The sequence below is a fragment of the Labeo rohita genome, chromosome 21, assembly GCF_022985175.1.
Source record: "Labeo rohita strain BAU-BD-2019 chromosome 21, IGBB_LRoh.1.0, whole genome shotgun sequence".
NCBI lineage: Eukaryota > Metazoa > Chordata > Actinopteri > Cypriniformes > Cyprinidae > Labeo > Labeo rohita.
Window position 1 is genome coordinate 10,071,151 of NC_066889.1, and position 22,159 is coordinate 10,093,309.

At 39.2% G+C, this 22,159-nt stretch overlaps 2 protein-coding genes across 5 annotated transcripts in view; one reads left to right on the forward strand and one right to left on the reverse strand.

Annotated features, from left to right (window-relative positions):
- Positions 1 to 4,773, forward strand: part of mapk9 (mitogen-activated protein kinase 9) — a 24,008-nt gene extending 19,235 nt beyond the window's left edge. The window contains exon 12 of the mRNA XM_051092736.1: positions 1,838 to 4,773. Coding sequence (XP_050948693.1) covers positions 1,838 to 1,977 — 140 coding nt within the window. The 3' untranslated portion in view covers positions 1,978 to 4,773. The remainder of the gene's footprint in view (positions 1 to 1,837) is intronic.
- si:ch211-247j9.1 (rho GTPase-activating protein 24) lies at positions 4,714 to 21,236 on the reverse strand. 4 transcript variants are annotated; one of them, XM_051092735.1, is made up of 8 exons: positions 21,115 to 21,236; positions 17,027 to 17,143; positions 12,298 to 12,505; positions 11,211 to 11,343; positions 11,033 to 11,106; positions 8,926 to 9,047; positions 7,609 to 8,611; positions 4,714 to 5,887 (listed from the first exon to the last, which is right to left on the reverse strand). In XM_051092735.1, the coding sequence occupies exons 1-8, from the start codon at positions 21,164 to 21,166 to the stop codon at positions 5,650 to 5,652; spliced, it is 1,947 nt and encodes a 648-aa protein (XP_050948692.1). In that variant the 5' UTR covers positions 21,167 to 21,236; the 3' UTR covers positions 4,714 to 5,649. The 4 variants fall into 4 exon arrangements, with proteins under 4 accessions (XP_050948692.1, XP_050948689.1, XP_050948690.1 ...); XM_051092732.1 differs by lacking the exons at positions 17,027 to 17,143; positions 21,115 to 21,236 and adding exons at positions 12,805 to 13,265; positions 13,337 to 13,992; XM_051092733.1 differs by lacking the exons at positions 17,027 to 17,143; positions 21,115 to 21,236 and adding an exon at positions 12,805 to 13,993 and having other exon boundaries at positions 11,211 to 11,340.
- Between the last annotated feature and the right edge of the window lie 923 nt (positions 21,237 to 22,159).

Sequence of the window (22,159 nt, forward strand, 5' to 3'; positions counted from 1 at the left end):
AAGAAGCTGATAGTCACTCTACAGTATTTGAGCTCCATGATCATATGTGCAGATAGGAGAAACCTACACAAGGACAAACATCACTGCAACACTCCACCAATCTGGGCTTTATGGCGGAATGGTAAGACTCAATCCTCTTCTCAGTGAAGACACATGAAAACACACTTGGAATTTGTAACAAAGCACCTAAAGGATCCTCAGACTATGAGGAAAAAGATTCTCTGATGAACCTCTATTCCAAGAATCATGTTTGAAAGAAACAAGGCACTGCTCATCACCTGTAGATTATTATCCCAAAAGTAAAGTATGGAGGTAGCAGTTTCATGCTTTGGGGCTGTTTTCCAGCAGCAGGGACTGAAGGACTTGTGAGAGTAGAAGAAAAGCTTAATTCACCAAAATATTTAGACTTAATGAAAACACAGTCCAGAGCATTCAGTACTTCAGACTGGACGGAACGTTTACCGTCCAACTGGACAATGACCCTAAGCACACAGCAAGAGTGGCTTATGGACAACTCTGTGAATGTCCTTGAATGGCCCAGCAAGCAAGCCTGGGCTTGAACACAATCAAACATTTCTGAAGAAACCTGAAAATGTACATCTGCCCCCATCCAACCTGACAAAGCTTAAGTGGTGAAGAGAAGAATGGCAGATAATTGCCAGATGCTGAGGTGCAAAGCTTGTCGCATCATAACCAAAAAGATGCACCTAAAGGTGCTTTAGTGAAGTACTGAGTTAAGGGTATGAATGTACTTATTTCAGGGTTTTTATTTTTAATAAATTTACAAAGTTGTGACAGTTCTGTTTTTGCTTTGTTATTATGGTGCATGAAGTGTAGATTGATGCAGGAAAAGTAATTTAAAGCAGTTTAACATAAGGCAGCACTGTAACAAAAATGTGAAAAAAATAAAGGGGTATGAATACTTTCGCAAAGCACTGTAAAAAAAGATTGCATGAAGCTAGAATAAAATGGGTTTTTGTTTTAAAAGCAGAGGCTCTGTTCTTTGTTTTGGCATAAACAAAGCATTAAACTTGTAAAAATGATCAAATATCCTGGTGTCAGGCAACACCCCCATCACCCTTCCCCCCCCCCCCCGGAACAACGCGCCCCCCCCCCCAGTACAGTCAAATTGCACATTTTAGAATGGCCTTTTATTGTGGCCAGCCTAAGGCACACCTGTACAATAATTGTGCTGTCTAATCAGCATCTTGATGTGTCACACCTGTGAGGTGGATGGACGGTGGATGGTGGATGGATCTCGATAAAGGAGAAGTGCTCACTAACACAGATTTAGACAGATTTGTGAACAATATTTGAGAGAAATAGGCCTTTTGTGTACATAGAGAAAGTCTTAGATCTTTGAGTTCAGCTCATGAAAAATGGGGGCAAAAACAAAAGTGTTGCGTTTATAATTTTTGTCAGTGTATGTGTGGGAAAATGTACATTTAAATACAGAAATACATTGCCATTTTACATATTGCATTGTCATTTTGCATATTACATTTCAGATTGAATATTGCTACCCATATGCTTCCATACTTAATAGGTATTGGACCATTGTGTAAAATTCTCTAGTATTTTACATAAAACTGAAAATGCTGATCCATGTCAGTAGATGGCAGTGCATCTCCTAACACCATTGTGGTATTGATACTTAAAGGACACAAAGAACAGTAATGCTAACGCTAGCTAAAGAATGCATCTTTAAAAAGGTTACCATCATTTACAGAGAAACACATATTCTTCAGAAATCATTTGTAACTTACAAACAATTAAATGCATAAGTTTTAGCACATTTGGTGGCCCTAATTTTAATGCATTGCTTTGTGTGCAATAGACGGTACGGTGAACAGCAGCACCACTGCCTCCCAGTCATCCTCTATTAATGACATCTCATCCATGTCGACGGAGCAGACATTGGCCTCAGACACCGACAGCTCCTGCATCGACACCCTCACAGGACCGTTAGAAGAGTGACTCGAGTGGCTTCCACCTCCCCGTCTTCTCGCTTATGTCACATCCCTCTCCCTCACCTGTGTGGGCCATGCTGTGGTCTTGACTGAAGAGAACTGTGGGTGCACGTTCAAACGGCTTCAAGTTTACACTCGTAATCCTTCACTCTTACTTTTAAGGGGCTGTTTTCCCTGTCCCATCTTGCATATACAGACATTCGTGTAATATTAGCCTTTAGACACGTCTGTTGTGACTAAAGCTCAGATTACACACCAACTGTCGCGTTTCATCAAAAATCTTTATTATTCACTTCTTGTTTAATTGCATCTTCAGTTTTAATTTTAGATTTTTAAAACAACTCAGTTTATAAATGGGTAAATAATAAGTAAAAGGTTTATGCTTTAATGCATTCACATTTCACTTCATGTGAACTAATATTAATTCATCTAACGGCATTATTGCAGCCGCATGTGTAATATCTGGATTTATCCCTGTCATTACTGTCCTCTCTCTCTCTGTGCGATGTAGCTTTTACTACCATTCATTTCATCACCTAAAAGAAGCACAGATATAAATTCTTGGACAACTTTATTGCTAGTCAGCCCCTTTGGAATGAGTTCCTGTTACAAGTATTGCTGCATGATGTTAACAAAGAACACTTACTAGACAGACAATGTAACTACAGATTACTGAAATACGCCTAAACACACGTAGAAACAGAACAATAGTGCCTGCCTCTGTACATAGTCACCATACACCCATTTTAAAAGAGAACCTAATGATGCTTTTCAGTTGGTTAGGGTGTAGTCGTGTATATATACGTACATAGATTTCGTGTAAATGTTCAGTTTTACTTTCTTTGTGCTGTGGAAAGAATTTTACAGCTTTTGAATATGCTTTAGCATATGTACTGTAAAACTACATAGATTGAACTTGAAATCGATTTAAAAAAGAAAATTGCACATAGTGAGCATATTCTGTTTAAAATGAACAAAAACCTGCATCTAGATATTGAATGAAAAAATGTGGATGCAACATCCTAATCAAAGCCCCTGTTCCTCATTCCAAGAGTAATTAATCACCGCTGACAAGTTCATGATCGTAAGATCATATCTCGTAAGATTGTACATTTAATTGCATGAGCTAATGCAAACCATTGCCTTTTCTAATCTCTTTAAACTTGAAAAGCCCATAAGAATGTTGTACAAAGCAAATTTATGGTTTCTTTCCTTTTTTTTATTTTTTTATTTTTTAAACAGACTTGTCAGCGGATTTTTCATCGGTTTCCTCTTATAGATGTCTTTCAGTGAAACGCTTGTTTATATGGATTATTAAGGCCATATAATTGAATTTCCTTTATATAAGTCTCTTCAGCCTTAGGTTACTGTTCGCAGGCTTGCAAATCAGTTATAAACTGTGGGTAGCCATGCGCTTAGAGATTTCTTTTGAACTCTGTGATTCTTTAGCAGTGGTATTCAGGATGGAAACCCAACCATTCATCAGTTTCATCCAGTTTCATCAACCTCAGCATCAATCAATCCTGGTTTCTTTTCCTTCCAGTGTTGTAGATATGTATGGTGATGTGTCCTGTACCCTACATTCATTCTTATGCATGATAACAAAAGCCCTTTTCATCCCATACATTGCTGAAACCTGTCTTCTGGTTGTAGAAGATGATTGGAGAGCCTCTGGAGGATAATATGAGTGAATTGTTCAGTTTGTGTGCCTCCAAGCTCTCCAAGACGGACTGAAACGGGATGTTTGTAGATTGATTAGCGAATGAACTTAGCATCACCATAACTTTCATGCCTTAAGCTTTTCACTATCAACATCTCTAAGGCTTGGCCTGGAGATCACAAAATGATTGATGGTAATGTACCTACAATCAATTTCTGGATTGTTTGCTACCATGCCACTTTTCCTGGTTCTTGAGCTTGTGAGATTTCTTTTGGTGCTTCACTTTACTGTTAGCACAGTGATAATGTATTACAACAACGCAATAGTGCATTGTGTTCCATTTTTATTTCGGAGCCTTCATGCACATTAGTTTCACTGTTGTGGACTTGTTGATTCCTGTTATGAATACTAGTGATGGACATCTGTGGAACTGAAACCTTTAAGATGATGAACAAAGCTGGCTCACACTTTCTCAAGGGCTTACTTTCTCTTCTTTTAGGTATCTGTTTCCCTTTGGGGGAGATGGGGTGTGTGTTTGTGAACAACAGTGTGTTTTTGTCACTGACAATCTCTCACTAGAGGTGGAATCAGTAATGACTTGAAGAATTATTCACTTTTTAGATATTCATTTACTTCTTTCTGAAGGACAGTTCACACTGTACTGACATGCCGACAGCCAACTGATTACAGTATGTAATCTGTACTTCTCGGACAGTCCACAACCCAAAAAACAGATTTCAAATTTTCAGTTGGCAGAAACAGACACTGACAGGGGTAACATGGTCACCCGACAAAACTAATGTGTCTGGTTGTCTTGTCTGTTGGTCCAGTGTGAGTTGGCCTTAAGAAAACAGTTCTCATGGTCATCAGTCAAATCCTGTAAAAGGAATAGATATCTAACTGCTCTGTGCTAGTAATGTCTGTTTAGCTTTCATGTGTTTTGTATTGTTGTGCTACATATGGGTGCCCCATCAGTGGGCTATGATGGGAGTTACCCAAATCACAAACCTGTCTGAAACATATGCAAAACCTTAAATGATCCTCTATCTACAATAATAGAGTGATACTTCTTTTCTCTGTGAAAAAGAAAAAAAAAAAAAAAAAACATCTGTTACGACTGGCCAAATAAAAAGCTCAAAGTAATGTTTGTTTTATGTTTTATTTCATATGGTACAAATGCATTCAGTGTATGAACAGTATGTTTGTGTACAAGGTACGACTGTGTCTTATGTTACCTACACCGGACACAATTAAATAAAATGTACAGTGACCCCCATCCAGGGCAGAGACTTTATAAGTCTGAGCTTATTTATCTTAAGAGGATCCATAGGGTCTAGTTTTTATTAGAATAGCTTTTCTCAAATTTGGCATCCATGCTTACTTTTGGGTCATTCCATTGTCTTTGATCACTTAAATGGCAAAAATTTGGCTTTAATATTATTTTGAACATGCTGGTCTGCACAGTCGTTCAGGCAACAGAAACTGTACTTGAAAGTGGGGCACTGGTTTCCCTCAGGAACGCATCCTCATTTCTACAGCCCTGAAACAGACTCCTGTTTTTCCTGTAGTTATTACTTTTAATATTGGTTTTTCCCTTGGTCTTGGAGTACCTTCTGACACTGAACATGTTTCATGTCTCCCTATTTTAACTCATCAGTTAATTGGTAGAAACTTCCAGACTTGGAATGGAGGTATCGGATAATAAAGACATCCAAAAATTATGCTATTGAGCAGGCTTGGGCGAACTCGGCCCTGGAGGGCTGGTGTCCCTGCAGAGTTTAGCTCCAACCCTCATAAATCCTACCTGTTTTTAGCCCTATAGTTATTGCTTAGCTTCTTCAGGTATGTTCAGTCAAGGTTGGAGCTAAACTCTGCAGGGACACCGGCCTTCTAGGACCAAGTTTGCCCGTTCCTGCTATTGAGGGTAACTCAATGATGAGAGTTGGAAAACACTGCTTTAAAACAATGAAAGCTTAATATGCTGCTAAGGTTGAATTTGTATCACAGCACATGAATGTTTTAAAAACTCTGAACAATGCGACTGGTTTTCCTCGCTTCTGCATTAAGCTCGCCAAAAGTTTCAAAGAACTGCTCCATTTCCTGCTGGAGAGTGGCATTCCGTCTGTCAGCGTCTGCACGGGCTCGCTCCACATTTCTCATCTTGATCTCAGCCACGCTAACCCAACGCCGCTGCTGCTCCAGAGTTGAGCGGAGCCCTGCAACTTCCCCCTGAAGTACCTTGTTCCTCTGCTCCAGCCTGGAGATAGAAAATGGGGTAAATATTATGTGTTCAGGTACACTTATTTTCTTAATCCAGTGTTCCTCAACCTTGTACATTGTACCGACTGAACATTTTCTAACTCTTCCCAATCACACCCGATTCAACTCATTGCGTTATTAGAGACTTGTACCTGAAACGTAAGATTGCAGAATGTGTACTGTTGGTGTGCCTTCAGGAACAGGGTTGGGTTGGTTCATGTCTTTCTTTCTTCAGTCATAAATAAATTAAGGTTTTTGAGGGGAACCATCCAGGATTTTTCTTCATATAGTGGACTTCAAAGGGAGCCAGTGGGTTGAAGGTCCAAATTGCAGTTTCAGGGTTCTACATGATCCCAGCACAAGGAATAAGGGACTTATCTAGTGAAACGATCGGCTATCAAAAAAAGAAAAAAATGTATACTTTTTAACCACAAATGCTCATCTTGCTTTAGCTCTGCGATGTGCGTCCGTGACTTTAGGTATTACGTAATCATGTTGGAAAGGTCACACACGGATATTGATCTGTGTGCATCTGTGTCCGGTTTGAAACGGTAGGGTAGGGGGAAAAACACCATCTCATTTTCTCTTCCAACTTTCCAACTTCCAACATTGCTGTTTTACCTTGTTTTGTAAAGGGCATTTGACATTCTTTGTACGTTCGCTTTGTAAACAGTGGGTCGGTACTTCTGCCTATGTCACGTGTGACCTTTTGCAACATGATTTTGTAATGTGTGAAGTCTAGAGCAATACATTAGTATATAAATTTTTTATTTTTTTTTTAAGAAAATGACGATCGTTTTGCTATTCATGGGCTGGGATCACGTAGAGCCCTTTGAAGCTGCATTGAAATGGCAAAAGGAAAGGACATGACGTGTGGCTAAGTATGGTGACCCATACTTGGAATTTGTGTGCTGGATTTAACCCATCTAAGTGCACACACACACGGAGCAGTGGGCAGCCATTTTTTGCTGCGCCTTGCTCAAGGGTCTCACATCAGTACTGGTATTGTGGGTGGAAAAGAGCACTGGTCTTTCACTCCCCCCACCTACAATCCCTGCTGTACCCCGAGACTCAAACCCGTGACTTTCGGCCCATTAGGCCACGACTACCCCCAAAAGTCAGTTTGACACAGGTTTCGCTGAACACAGTCATGCTGTGAGACAAAAGTAATAAAATTCGACATTTACCATTGGCTCCCACTGAAGTCTATTATACAGGTGAAAAATCCTGGAATATTTTCCTTAAAAACCTTGAAAGACATGAACATCTTGGATGACACAGGGGTGAGTAAATGATCAGGAAATTTTTATTTTGGAAGTAAACTAATCCTTTAATGTAGGGGTAGCCAACCCTGCTACTGGAGAGCTACTTTTTTAAGTCACATTATCTAATTTCACTTGCTTCCCCTTTTACCAAATTTAGTATGAAGGCTGAACCTGTTTTTCAGCCTGTTTAAACATTTTACTTTTAATGTTATTCTTGATTTTTACAAATCTGTTTTGTCTGGAGTTTATTTTGCTTGAACTCCACTGCATTAAATCTGTTGTAATCATAGCCATGTAATGGACACTTGATTAGCTGGGTGACTAGTCAAATTGTCCTCTTACAATCCACTCAATTGCTAATGAATTGTTAACAAAATCTCACATAGCTGTTTCTCTCAAGTGTATGCTTCTGATTTGGTATCAGGTACCAAGACTGCTGATGAAGTGGTCTTACCTGTTGATTTTTGCCTCATACTCTGCCTTTTGCCTGGTCATCTGTTGACGAAGCCCTGCGACCAGGCACTGCATTGCATGGGAAGCTGGAAAACCTAGGGGCTCTTGGGGAGCATTTGGCAAGAAGACTTCGCTGCTGCCAGTGCTTAAAGGTGCATCTGTGGGCGCAGAGGATGAGGCAGGGGAGTTAAGGCGAAGTTCTTCCTCTCTAGAGTCCATTCTGAATGAGGGGAATTGTCTTGGGGAGACATTGCAAGGGCTTGCAGCTCCACCGCTCCCACTGCCCCCATCCAAAGGCACAATCTCACAGGAGGACCAAGAGCTGCTGCTCTCAGCCACACTGGCAGTACCTTTGGCCTCCCTGTCTTCTATATATTGCTCCCCATGCTCCTCAGTAACTATGTTGTCATAGACAGATAAGGTACTATCCTGGGCTTCACTGCTGCCTCCACTTCCTCCTAGCGCTTTCTCTGGTCCCCAGCTGGGTTCTTCCATGTCAGGCCAACTCCTTGACTGCATACATATTTGAACTCCAGCCTCCAGTGCTTTGCTCAAAGAAGAGCAGGCAGGTGGTGGGGTGGAGGGTGTAGGTATGTGTCTTGTATGGAGAGATTCTTGTGCTGAGCTGTGCTGACTGTAGTTGTCATAAATCAGGGTAGAGCTGGTTGGTGAAGAGTTCTCTTGAAGTTGCTCTGTCTCTGATAAATGGTTAATGTTTTTGTCACAAGGGCTTTGAAAGGACCCTCTCCTCTCTGTGTTTTGTGGTAGAGAGTGTTTATGTGGACAGGCTACAGTCTGATCTGGATAGACCATATGATTTTTGCTCAACAGAGGCTCCCTCAGATGGGCAGGTGGTTCGTGCACCCATTCCACAAGGTTACTGTGTCTTTGTATGGGGTGGGTGGCTTGTGAAGATGTTTCAGGAGGGTTGCAGTTCTCTCGAGAAAAGAGCAAATTGTGCTCACGGATGAGTTCAGACATTAGATGTTGCACAACTGCTGCCCCTAATAAAGGAGAGAGGAATGTGTAAGTGCACGGTCCACAGATTTGAGGCAAACAGCATCATATGACCTCACAAGCATGTGAGTTCATACACTAAACTTATCTAAATCTCAGTTGACTTTACCTGGATTCGCCACATACCCTATTTATGGGTTCCTAAATATTTCTCACCTCCAATGATAGTTTCTGGGTCCTCAGCTTTAGGTCTAAGGATATTTCGGCCAAAAACAGTTGCCAAGTTCTGAATACTCATCTTGTTGGCATTGGAGTATGACTCAACATTATTTAAGATTATAGAAACCTAAATATGTCTCACCTCCAATGATGCTTTCTGGGTCCTCAGCTTTAGGCCTTAGGATATTTGGCCCAAAAACAGTTGCCAAGTTCTGGATACTCATCTTGTTGACATTGGAGTATGATTGGACATCATTCAGAAATCTGAAACAGATATGTGTCATAGCTGTGTTATCTGATGTGAGCCATGTTAAAGGAGAACTCCACTTCCAGAACAACAGTTGACAGATAATTTACTCACCCCCTTGTCATCCAAGATGTTCATGTCTTTCTGTCTTCAGTCGTGAAGAAATTATGGTTTTTGAGGAAAGCATTTCAGGATTTTTCTCCGTATAATGGACTTCATTGGTGCCCCGATTTTGAACTTCCAAAATGTAGTTTAAATGCAGCTTCACAGGACTCTAAACGATCTCAGCCTAGGAATAAGGGTCTGTATACTTTTTAAGCACAAAAGCTTGTGTAGCACAGGCTCTAGGATGCATGTTCACGACGCTATGTACTATTGAATCATGTTGAAAGGTCATGCAGAACGTAGGCGAAACTACAGACCCAGTGTTTACAAAGCGAACGAACACACAGACTAAGAAAGTGCAAGTCAAACACTGTTTACAAACAAAAAGGTATGTTGGACAATTCTGAAGTTGTAGGAGAAAATAAGATGGAGTTTTTCGTCATACTCTACACAGATGAACTTGCATGTGATTCATAGTAGTGATGGGAAGTGTGCATCATTTTACCGACCTTTGAGTCTCGTTCAGCAAAATGAACGAGTCTTTTTTCGAGTCATTATGTTCATTTTAGCAACTCATCTACTGCTTACACAAACGTTGATCACACTACAAACAAGACAAAACTATAATGCTTTAAGAAACAGAAAAGATTAATTCATTGTTACCTGGGTCTTTAGTCTATGATTAGCTTACCTCACCTCTTATCTGACAAGTTTTCGGGTTTGAGTCATTCATTCATCACGTGACACCCCCATAAGATGAACGAATGACTTGAAACAGGTGAATTCCAGTGCAGAACCTAATAGGATATTGTGCATGTGTGACTGAACGAATCACTCCCTGAGATGACTAGATGAACGATGAAATGAACGAATCGTTCAAGAACGACCCATCACTAATTCGTAGCATCGTGGACGTGCATCCCAGAGCCTGTGCCACACAAGCTTTTGTGCTTTAAAAGTATACAAATTTTAGAGCCTAGAAATTAGACCCTTCTTCCTTGGCTGTGATCATTTAGAGCGCTTTGAAGCTGCATTTAAACTGCATTTTGGAAGTTCAAAATCAGGGCACCAATGAAGTCCGTTATATGGAAAAAATTGAAGAAGGAGGAAAGACATGAACATCTTGGATGACAAGGGAGTGAGTAAATTACCTGTACATTTTCGTTCTGGAAGTGAACTTCTCCTTTAAACTTAGCATAGCATAGACACATCTTCTATTCCAGGGTGCCCAACGTTGGTCGTGGAGAGCCACAGTCCTGCAGAGTTCGTCTCCAGCCCTAATCAAACAGATCTGAACAAGCTAATCAAGGTCCAAGGGTTTCTAGGAAGCTACAGGCAGGTGAGTTTTTATCAAGGTTGGCGCAAAATTCTGGCTCTTCGGGACCAATATTGGCCACCCCAGTTCTATGCAATCTATGCCAGTACCTAGATATAAGGGGCTTTTACACAATGTTGTTCTAAGAACTTAGTTATAGGAACTAGCCAGCCAGATGTTACATATCATCAAGGCTAAGAAAAGAACACAACACTGCAGAAAACAGGTAAATGCCATTATCACTGTTTTCCATGTTTGTGGAGTAATTTTTTTTTACATGGCTTTTTAAAAATGCCAAGTAGCTGGTGTTTTGTTTGCATTTGGCCAATCAGAATACACTTACATCACTGATAGTTCCTATAGAGCTGTTTTAGACCCAACTCTGAAGTAGAAGCTGATTTAGTTTCCCCAAACTGAGTTTTAAAAACTAAATAAGTTACTAGTTCCTGTGGTGCAAACACGCCAAAAAACGGGTTAGTCCGCCAATAGTTCTAAGTATGAAAAGGTTCCTCCGGTGCAAAAGCCCCTATATAAAACCAAATCCCTAGATCTTTGGATGAAAACAATTGACTTAAGTCTTACTGGCAGATGTATTTCAGAAGGTTGAAGTTTGCTACAGGTAGCTCATAAAGAAGACTCTTCAAGTCTTGCAAACCCTGAAGTGCAGGATAAGATCATAAGACGAATTCTTGTTAGTTCCTAAATTAAATTTCTTGTTTAAATCATGTGCTCTTTTAAAGTAAGTGATGGTTAAATATACCTTTTCTCTGTCTGTGGGAATTCTTTTGCCACATACAAGAAACTCTTCATAGCGGGAAAATGGCACCAGAGGTTCAGGCAGCTCCCTGAGGTATAGCTTTAGCAAAGATGCCACTGTGTGAACATCTGTGCTGCTGGGAGAGCAGGAGTAAATTCACTTACACAGTATTTGCAGTTGCATTTCATTAAAGTGTAATTTACTTGTACAGTATTTATTTCCATGTCCTCTAAATAAAATTAGCCAGAGCTTTAAATTAGCCTTCCTCTGTCCAATACTATTTATAGTATATAGCAGTGGTTCTCAACTCCGGTCGGGGCCAACAGCTCTGCACATTTTGTATGTTTCTGAATCTGATACGCTCTGTTCAGTTCATGAATCTTTCTCCTAACGAGCTGATGATCTGAATCAGGTGTGTTAAATGAGGGAGACATACAAAATGTGCAGAGCAGTGGGCCTCGAGGACTGGAGTTGAGAACCACTGGTATATGGCACTGTTGGGCAAAATTTAGACTTGAGGAATCAGCTCCCTTTCAATTTTTGAGTTGAATTAAATCGCCCAAATCCAATAAGAAGTTGAAATTTAAGGAAGTGTAATTTACTGAATTACAATTCAAGGAAAATCTACAGATAATATTTTGGGAAATTAAGTATTCTTCCACTCTGGCAGCATAATACATACATTTACAAAGTTCAATAGATGACATTTTAAACAGATATCTGTCTGTAAGGTTTCAAACTTCAAGATTTTAAACTTTCAGTAACTCATTCAAAATTTTTGACGAACCATCATTTCCTAGTAGATTTTAGTTTCCTAGTTACACTTTTTCTAGTTACATAAATTTCTTATACTTCCTTAAACTCAAAACATTTTTAGTTAAATTCTGTATGATGAATTCTGAATAGCAATCCTGGTAGATAGCATGTTTATCAGATTTCAGATCAGTAGTCCACCTTATGTTATGTAATTAACATAAGTGAACATAAAAACCCAGTGAACATAAAATCTTGTCCTCTCACGCAAATATGTACATTATGCCGATTTAAACTGCTCTGTCGTACCTCATTTCCATTTACGTCAATCTCTTACTTGTCAAAAGATGGTTTCTCCCCAGCATCAAAAGCTTCCTGTAGCTCTTTAACCAATGTGGCCTGGCCGGGCTGCCTGAAGAGTCCCACCTCGGTGAGTCCATGCTCTCGGATAAAATCAACACACTGCTCCACCACCAAAGGAGCCATGTGATCCCCATACCTCCTTTCATACAGGACTGTCTCCTCCAACCTTTGACCAAATACACCTGTGATGGTAAAATACAGTTAAAGAGCTGTCAATGTCAGACCTTGTTTAGCTCCTTAGCTACCTTTTTTGTTAACTGAGATGTGGTGAAATATCAAGAGCTCTTGCTATAAATGCAGTTAATCTCAAAAGCATAAATTGAAGATCCAGTCTGCAGAAATAGAACAGAATGCATTAAGCAATAATAATGTTCTGCTAAAAATCGGCTTTAAGATTAATGCACGCTGCAGCTGCACTGCACCAAAATCTACCTCTGTGTGTGATGGTGTGCGCTCTCCCTGACTAATATTTAATACTCACGTCTTCTGAAGCTCAGCACCCTTTTTATCTTCCTGTAAGCAGAGTGAGACAGATAGCTTCCAGTCCGCTGGATTGTCTGCTTGTTTTCAGGCATCTTTTCTTGTCTGTCTCTTCAATTATGTCTTCTTTTTTTGGGACACACTCTCATTGGCTATCCTGACCTCACCCTGGGATGTTTTCAGTCTTCGTAACGATCCTGAAACTGGCACCGAACCAATGTCCTCACTGAACCTAAATCCCTTTTGCTCATGTTTTGCGAACTTGTTTGTTCTAGAACTGGATGTTCCTCTCCTTTTGCTCTCCTCCTCTCTCTCTCCCGCTCTCCTGTCTGCAGGTAAGGTGATGAGGCTTCGAAGAGAAGCTCCCTCTCTTTCCTGCTGATGTGCAACACTGACCCTCCAGCTCAGATATGCGTGCTTATCAGATGTATCCGCATTCCAAATCAGATGACAGTCCTCATTCTGAAAGAGGAGGCATTGTTCAAGAGCACACCTCTTATTTTGAGCACATTTCAAAAAAAAAAAAATGTTACCTCTGTTTCAGTTCGAAGAGTCCAAAGAGTAGCAAAGTTGACGTCTTCTCGAAAAAACGAAGTGTAAAAAGAGACAGCAGATTAAATTTGTCGCAGTTCAATATATGTCCCGATGGACAGTTACGGAAACACTTCCTCCATGCTGTTGTCCATCCTGTGCTTGACCTCTTATACCGTTCCAGGGTTCTTCCTGAGGGAGCTCATTGATAAAGAGCTTTTCAATTAAATGGGAATGTTCCCTGTGACACCGCCTCTTCAAGTGGACTTCTCAGTCATATGCCATTGTTGATGGTGACGTCAACAGAGACATGTCTGCGTTCGCCTCTGAAGGGAGGTTATGTTTGTTTGGACTTAATTGTCCATGTCTCCAGTGACATGAGTCAGCACTTCCTCGGTTTACTGTCAAATTAAGTCCAGCTCCCTACTTTCTCTGTCTCATTCACGGCTTATTATTGTAAATAGTATTTCTCCTTTCTTTGTCTGTTTTCTGTCTGCTTTTTTCCGACCCCTTGCCTGTGTCAAGCTACTCCACTACTGGGTTACTGGAGCGTGGCCAAGGTGGTGCCAACACCTTCTGTTTCCCCTATTTCTGTCCCCTCACTATGAATCATTAACGCCACAAAACACAGATTGACTAAAAATAAATAAGCTAGAACTTTCTGCTGGTTACTTTCTGCTATATCTCCCTTTCTTTCTCTCTGTCCCTGTGTACCTCACATGGCTTGCGTCCAAGAATTTTCCATTGGACACAGCTGAACACACCCCTCAAACCCTTTTTATACATTTGTGCCCAGTAACTTGGCCCCTGATGAGAATCCCAGTCTAAAACAGATCACTAGACATTGGCCCAGTGAGTGTGCAGTGCATGTGAATGTGGCTGTGTTATCTGTAGGGGCATCTCTTACCTTTTTGGAGCCCCAGAGCTGTGTGGAGTTATGTTGGAAAGGTAATGTAGGGAATTCATTGGGAATGTTAATCTCTCCTGGGAAATGAGTGACAACATGGACTCTGCAGCTCATTTTTCACCTTCAGCTCAGATTTGCATGAACAAGGATAGACTGAGAAGTTTCATAATGGGGCTTGAGACTTTACAGATTGTCTTTGTAAAATAACATCTACTGGGTGTTTGGGTTATGTTAGATAAACACATTGTCATTTAATGCATCATGTTGATTAATTCTAGAATGAATTGATGAATACTTAAACTGATTTACTCTGATCAGTTTTGATTCATTTGGCCATATTTCAGTTATAATATCAATTTTCTTGCAGAATTTTCTTGTGAGAAATTCTCTATATACACTGCCATTCAAATGTTTGGGATTTTAATTTTAATTTTTTTTAAATGGAGTCTCTTCATCAAGGCTGTATTTATTTGATCAAAAATACAGACTTTTTAATATACTTTAATATACTGTACCTATTTTAATATATTTAAAAATATAATTTATTTCTGTGACGCAGTGCTGAATTTTCATTAGCCATTCAGTGTCACATGATCCTTCAAAAATCATTATAATATGCTGATTTATTATTAGTGTTGAACTGATATATAGCCTGTGATGCTTTATACTTTTTTCTTTGAAATAGAAATCTTTTCTAACAATGTAAGTATTAACTATCATGTTTTATCTATTTAACACATCCTTGCTGAGTAGAAGAATTAATTTCTTTAAAACAAAACAAAAAATTACAAATCTACTGAGCTCAAACTTTTAAACAGTAGTACATATTCTAACACATTTTTTTTTTAGATTTTGAATATCACTTTTTATCTATTTAACACATCCTTGCTGAATAGAAGTATTCATTTAAAACAAAACAAAAAAATACCAAAATACAAACTTTTAAATAGTAGTACATATTCTAACACTAAATTTTTAGATTTTGAATATAAAACCTACTAGTAGTGTATATTCTAACAAAAAAAAAAAATCTATTTTGAATAAACACTGTTCTTTTTAACGTTTTATTTCTCAAAGAATCCTGAAAAAAGTATCATAGGTCCGAAAAATATTAAGCAGCACAACTATTTCCAACACTGATTATAAATCAGCATATTAGAATGATTGAAAGGATCATGTGATTTCTAAAGAAACTGATATTTTATTGCAATAATATTTAACAAAATTACAGTTTTTCCTATATTTTTTTATTAAATAAATGCAGCCTTGATGAGCATTAGAAACTTATTTAAAAAACATTACAAATCTTACTGATCCCAGACTTTTGAACGGCATTATATCTTAATGCTATAAATTACGCAATGAACCTTCAAACTTGGTAGATAAAAATTATGAATTTTAAAAACTAACAATACAACCCAAACTATGCAATTTAATTTCTATTTAACAGATATAATCATTTATCATAATCCTACAGCATGTTTTTTCTAAAATCAAGGATTAAGTCTGTTAAATATAATTTCTTACAGAACCAAAACTCCTCTGTGGATACCAATATCAATTTTACACTAAAAAGAGTCATTTTGAATGATTAAAAAAAGTCCAGCTCATACCAGCCATTTGTTCATAAGTGGGATTACACTGTTTGTGCTGTGTGCTGTTATGATTCACTAAAAGAAACCAGTTAATAAGAGTCATTTGTTTGTGAATTGGAAAGTTTATATTATCACATTGACTCAAACTCAAACTTAAAATATGACTTCCTTTACCACGGGGCTGTAGATTTAGAAGCAGGAGTGTCCTGCTACTGGAATAGACCCTGTTTCCAGTTATTAACATCGTAAATCTAGCCATTTTTTAGAAACATTGTCATGGATTTTTTTCTTTTGCTATTAGGGTGAATGGGAACACAAAAGTTGTATTCGTTGTAGTTTCCGTTCAGCGATATAAAAGTATAAACTATAAAACTATGATGACTTTCACTGAAAACCTTGGAAATGTGAAAATGGTCCACAGAGAAAAAAAGTTTACTTACTACTTTATGAAAATAGATATTTTTTTCTGTAGTGTCATGGTCTTACAAAGCTACTTCATTGTATGGGATTGTATGGATGTGATGGGGGTTGACGGCTCTCATGAGAAAAGCAAGGTGTACTGTAACATCATTATTCCCAGGCACACTGCCAAGACAGACACACAGCTGCCGCCCACAACCCCTCACGCTCTCACTCCAACATGTGCTGCGACTAACAGAGGAGGAAAAGACTAAACCACTGAGAAAAATTCATAAGATGGTAGTTGAACTCTAAATGACACTGGCTTAAAAACACTTGCCAACTTTGTTTGCAATGTTTTTAGCAGAATATCATGAGGAAAATTCTCGACATTTGCTGTTTTTGAATGACATCAGCTTGAGCGGCATGTGTTTTTCGGCATTGCGTGAGATTTGTGACAGGGTAGACAAAATGCGGTCTGTGAGGAGAGTAGTCATTAGAGTGTGTAATGCATAGCCCATGATTTGGAAATGACTGGAATGTGTGTGTATTGTGTGAATGGGTTGTTATGTCTACGGCTGGAGCCCTAAAAGACTGATTGGATCTGCTGTTTCATTATATTCAGACAGTCAAGTCACATTAAATGTTAAACTATAAAGTATTTTAACATGAGAATGACTTGCACAGGCCTGGATTTTCCAGAGACCACAGAGTGTAGACACAATATTAGATTTTCTGGTCCTAGACTACTGTGTGTGTGTGTGTGTGTGTGTGTGTGTGTGTGTGTGTACCTGTAAAAGGTATCCAGATGCCCTTATTGAGGCTCTTCAGCCATTCCTCCCCCTGACCACAGCTGTTTGACAGGAAGAAATATGAGCCAGGACTAACCAGTACATCTCTGTTTCCTCCTAATGGAAAGACAGGGGAGAATACATGGAAAAAGTTAATTTGTTTATCCAATCCAAATACCCAAAAGTCAGTTAATTAGATCCCAAACAAATTTTGCAGCACAATTTACCTATATCATAATCTTGACATATAATCTGATACATACATGCATGTATAATATATAATTCCTAAAATATGTTAGAACAAACAAATTATTGACTATTATAGATCAAATGTAAGCAAACCAAATACATTGGTCACAAAGACTTTTTTATATATTTGTTTTCATTCCTTTTTGAATATTGGTAACCAAACCCAACATGACAAATCCACACACTCATAAACAGCCACTGTTTTTTTTCTCCCATTCTGTCACAGTCTGACATATCAGTATGGCTGCTCTGTGGGTGCTGGGAAATCAGGGGGTTGAATTTACAAGGTATGTTTTAAGAGCTGGCTTTATGCTAAATCATTTTTTATGATAAACTTTGTCTTCAGAGTGCAGTAAGGCTAATGCTAAGTAGTTTGTATTGCTCTGTATTGAGTGTGAAAAATCTCTGTAGGTCCTTAATGTTAACTGTGTCCTTCAAGTCCATCAGTGCGCTAACTGGAAGACAGCCCAAGATGAATCAGATGACTATTTCTTATCTTTAAGCACCGCAAGAGTTCAGCGAGGGAAAAGGAGGGCATTGATTTTCATAATTAAATTAAAAAACTCTTGCCATTTTTTCTCCTTCATGCATTTCTCAGAGACAATATTAATCACAAGATGGGTCTCGGTCACAATTAAAGTATGCCCCAGATTCCACTCACATTTGCCAGCAGAGTGCAGTAATTAATTCCAAAGAGGACACTTTCTGTAACAAGACGAGAGCTGTAAAAATCCAGCTAAGTGGTTTATCAATACCGAGCACTTGCTGAGGCTGGCCTGAGCAATAATGATATTAAAAGGAGAGCATTGCAATGCCATGAAAGGGCATTTCAGAGATTCAGAGCAGTGACCACCACAGTCGGGACCAGATCCTCAGACAGTCATTGATAAGTACGACTTGCCAAAACTATAGGTGGGAATATGGACTTAAAAGTTTAGATAGACATGCTAGAGATCCAGGGCAGGCAGCAAAACAGACTAGACAAGGAAAACCAGACAAAACACAGGAAGTAGGAAAAGGCTCCGTAATAAATACTAACACTTGGTAAGTGCTAAGTGCAATACTCGGTGATCGAGAAAGTCCAAGGCTTATATAGTGTGTCTGATTGGATGCAGCTCTGTTCGTGTAATCAGCGCAATGGATGATGGGGAACCGGGGTGTGGTGCAACAGTCTGTGTAATGTGAATGTCACTGGAATGAGAGGGCGACCGGCCAGATTCGTGACACATAAACAGTAAAACAATAACATTACCAGTGATGTCCGAATTTTAAATGACAACATGATTGACAACAGTTGATCTAATAACATGTTTGAAATGTTCAAATAAAGCTTTGAAAAGGTTTCCTAAAATGGTAAACCTCACATTTCAGCATTTAAATAAAGAAAAGGGATAAGTCAAAATTAATAAATGATTATATGTACTTTATCTGCTCCATAAATAATTTTAGATACCTTTTCCAAATTGTTTAAATGTGTAGAATGCACATAAGCTCGATTTCATCAACTGGTCAAACGTATAGCAGGGCATGCAAATTCTGTCCGTTTTTGCAAAACAAAATGTAAATGTAAATGTAAGTCTATGTAAATCCATTTTCTGACACTAGGTGGCGCTTAGGGAACAGCAAAACTCACTGGACAAAACAGCATTGCGATTAAAGTCCACTTCCAAAACAAAGATTCACATATAATGTACTCACCCCCTAGTCGTAAAGAAATCATGTTTTTTGAGAAAAAAAATTCAGCATTTTTCTCCATATAATGGACTGCTAATGGTGCCCCGATTTTGAACTTCCAAAATGCAGTTTAAATGCGGCTTTAAATGATCCCAATGCGGTTGTAAACGATCCCAGCAGAGATAGAAGGGTCTTATCTAGTGTAACGATCAGTTATTTTCATAAAAATAATACAATTTACATAGGTTTTAATGTCAAATGCTTGTCTTGTATTACTCTGCCTGGACTGTTTTTTTCTGGTTCATAACAGTTTGGGTATGTAGAAAAACTCCCATCTCATGTTCTCCCTCAACTTCAAAATCGTCCTATATCACTGTTTTACTTTTTTTGTTAAGGTTGTTTGATCTTCTTTGCATGTTCACTTAGCAAAGGCTGGGTCGGTACTTCTGCAGCAATGTAGGATGATTTTGAAATGATTTTTGAAGTTGAGGGAGAAAATATGATTGGGGTTTTTCAACATACCCTAACTATCTTGAGCCAGAATACACAGAGTTCAGGGAGAGCAAGGCAAGATGAGCATTTGAGATTAAAAAGTATTTAAATTGTATTTTTTAATGAAAATAACCGATTGTTTCTTCCTTTGCTGGGATCGATAACCACTGCATTTGGGATCGTTTGAAGCCGCATTTAAACTGCATTTTGGAACTTCAAAATTTGGGGCACCATATCAGTCCATTATACAGAGAAAAATGCTGAAATGTTTTCCTCAAAAAACATAATTTCTTTACGACTGAAGAAAGAAAGACATGAACATCTTGGATGACAACCTTCAGAGGTACATACAATTAGTTCATTCATATATTCATTTGTATAATTCCCTCAGCACCCTTTTAAAACCTCCCAGCTTTCCGCCATGCTTTCACACAAAATGAAACTACGTGCTGTGCGCACAATAGACTGTTATTTAAACTTTGCTTTATGCTGGATAGTATTTATTTATTCTCAGTTGTTCAAATCGTGGTAATCGAATACAGTTTTAATGATAATTAAAATGTGAAACGGTAATACTAACCGTGGGGAATTTTATCATGATTTATCGTCAAACCGGTTAGTGTTCCATCCCTACTTCACACAAAGGAACCATATGTCTTTAGAAGACATGGATAATCCAAAGTTGTATTTTGTATTCTTTTTTGACAAGTCTTTAAGTTGAGCGAAATTGCTGCATAAACATTTTGCTTAAAAAAGGAAGTTATACAGGTTGGGAATGACATGACAGTAAATGAGAATATTGACCATTTTCTTTTTGTTTCTACTTCACCAGGCTTAAGGCAAGTACTTGAAGATAACTGTGAGAACCAGTATAAGAGGTTCATTGACAATCTATGTAACAGACAGGAATTTTGCATGTAAAAAGGAGTAGCATGGAGATTAAGCTATTGGTAAATGCTTCCTTGTAGTGGTTATGTGGTGTAAAAACAAAAGCATAGTCTTCCTCCTCACGTTTGGATGAATTAGAAGGCTTTTTTTTTTATTCATGGTACAATGTAAAATGTTATCTTTTATGATTCATCTAATAGTTCCCTTTTGGAGGTGTTATTTGTAGCAATAACATTATTTTTATGCAACAGGCAAAAAAATATAGCAGCAGAGCTGTTCCTTATCCAGACTTCAAGTTTTCAATCCATGTTATCTATCCTCATTTTCAGATCTCTTTGTAAATTACATTGATTTAGGGTCTCTGTTTGCTTGTCATCCGAGTCTTTTCAGACTCATTATTTTGAATGCCTCTCCTGAACATAAAGCCAAACCAGCAATATACCTGTCGCTTCTCAACTTTAATGTATTCGTAAGTGAAATCTCGGTCAACGCGGCATGGGGTCTGAAGGATCATGTTCTGCTTCCCTTCAAGCACTTGAAATAATTGCTTGACCCAGAAACTCCTGCAAACCATATCTTTGAGGTTAAGCTACTGGTTATGAGCATTGCACAGTATGTATAGTTTATTTTAATTCTGATGATTGAACTCTGTATACTATCTATCTACTTACATAACATTTAATATAATTAAATGTATGGATATATTTATTACTATTTATAAAAATAGTTTTCACGCTGTCAGAATAACTAATACACCGGTTGAAAGTAGCAAAGTACTCTCTCACCTTTCTGTGTAGCACTGTTGTACTTCCAGGACTTGAAGCAGGTGAGTCCCATCCTGCAGGTGGATGTCTCTTGAGATGCCTCAGCCGAGCTCAGATCGTCTATGGGTGTGCATCATCATTGGCGCTGGGGCTCCTGGGGCTCCTGCGGCTGCTAATCAGTGGAGGCTGGCCAGGCTGGCGGCATCCCTGAGCACAGGCTCCCCAGCACTGCCATGGCCTGGACAGAAGCCCCATCTGTCTCTCTATCCCTATCTCCCTCCTCATCCATCTCATCAATAAAGCCCCAGCCCTATCCCGTTGGCAGCCGCTTTGCTGGGGGGAGATGGAAGGGCGGGGCATGGACCCTCTGCGGCAGACTATTCCGGACACGCATGCATACACTCACACACACTGGCCTCAGCATCCCTCCAGCAACTGTAATTACTTCAGTACAGTATACCGTCTCAGGCAGCCAGGACCAATTTCCCTAATGCATCCACCATACGCCCCCCCCATGCAGACCGGCCCGGCATTTGGTTTAATGGCCATCGATGTGATCGGCCCTCACACGCACACAATGACTCAAAGAGGTTATAAAGACGTGAGCGGGTGGCCGGCACGTTAAACTTTTGAACCGTCCTCCATTAGGCTAAGAGGAGCCGTCGTCTCTCTCATCCTCCCTTTCCCATCTGCCCTCTCTCTCCTTCTCGCTCGCTTTCCTTCTCACTGCAAGTCAGATTTATGATTCCCAGCCTGGCAGGATCTCAGGCATATATTGATCCTGATGAAAGAGGCTCACTTCATTTGGCAAGAGGAATGGGCCTTTTCAGTAGACTTTACACATCCCATCAAGTGTAGGAGTCGTAGTTGTACTGATGTGGCCACTGGTTTGTCATGAATTCTCAGGCACACAGAATACACAAGGCAGACTCTAGTGATGTACCTTTGGACATTTTCACAAACTGATACCTTCAGAATGATACTATTTGGAAAGTTTACAAAATATACATGCTTTGCAGATGCTATTCAGTGTGCACTGATTGAAACATGGACCACTGGTAATGAC

What these genes read in the sequence shown, in the direction of transcription:
- si:ch211-247j9.1 (XM_051092735.1), bottom strand. Translation starts at nt 21,166, where the DNA reads ATGGGACTCACCTGCTTCAAGTCCTGGAAGTACAACAGTGCTACACAG. An exon ending in GAGAAACCATCTTTTGACAA is followed by an intron (nt 11,344 to 12,297) that starts GTAAGAGATTGA and finishes CTGCTCTCCCAG; the next exon opens with CAGCACAGATGTTCACACAG. An exon ending in TTCCCACAGACAGAGAAAAG is followed by an intron (nt 11,107 to 11,210) that starts GTATATTTAACC and finishes CCTGCACTTCAG; the next exon opens with GGTTTGCAAGACTTGAAGAG.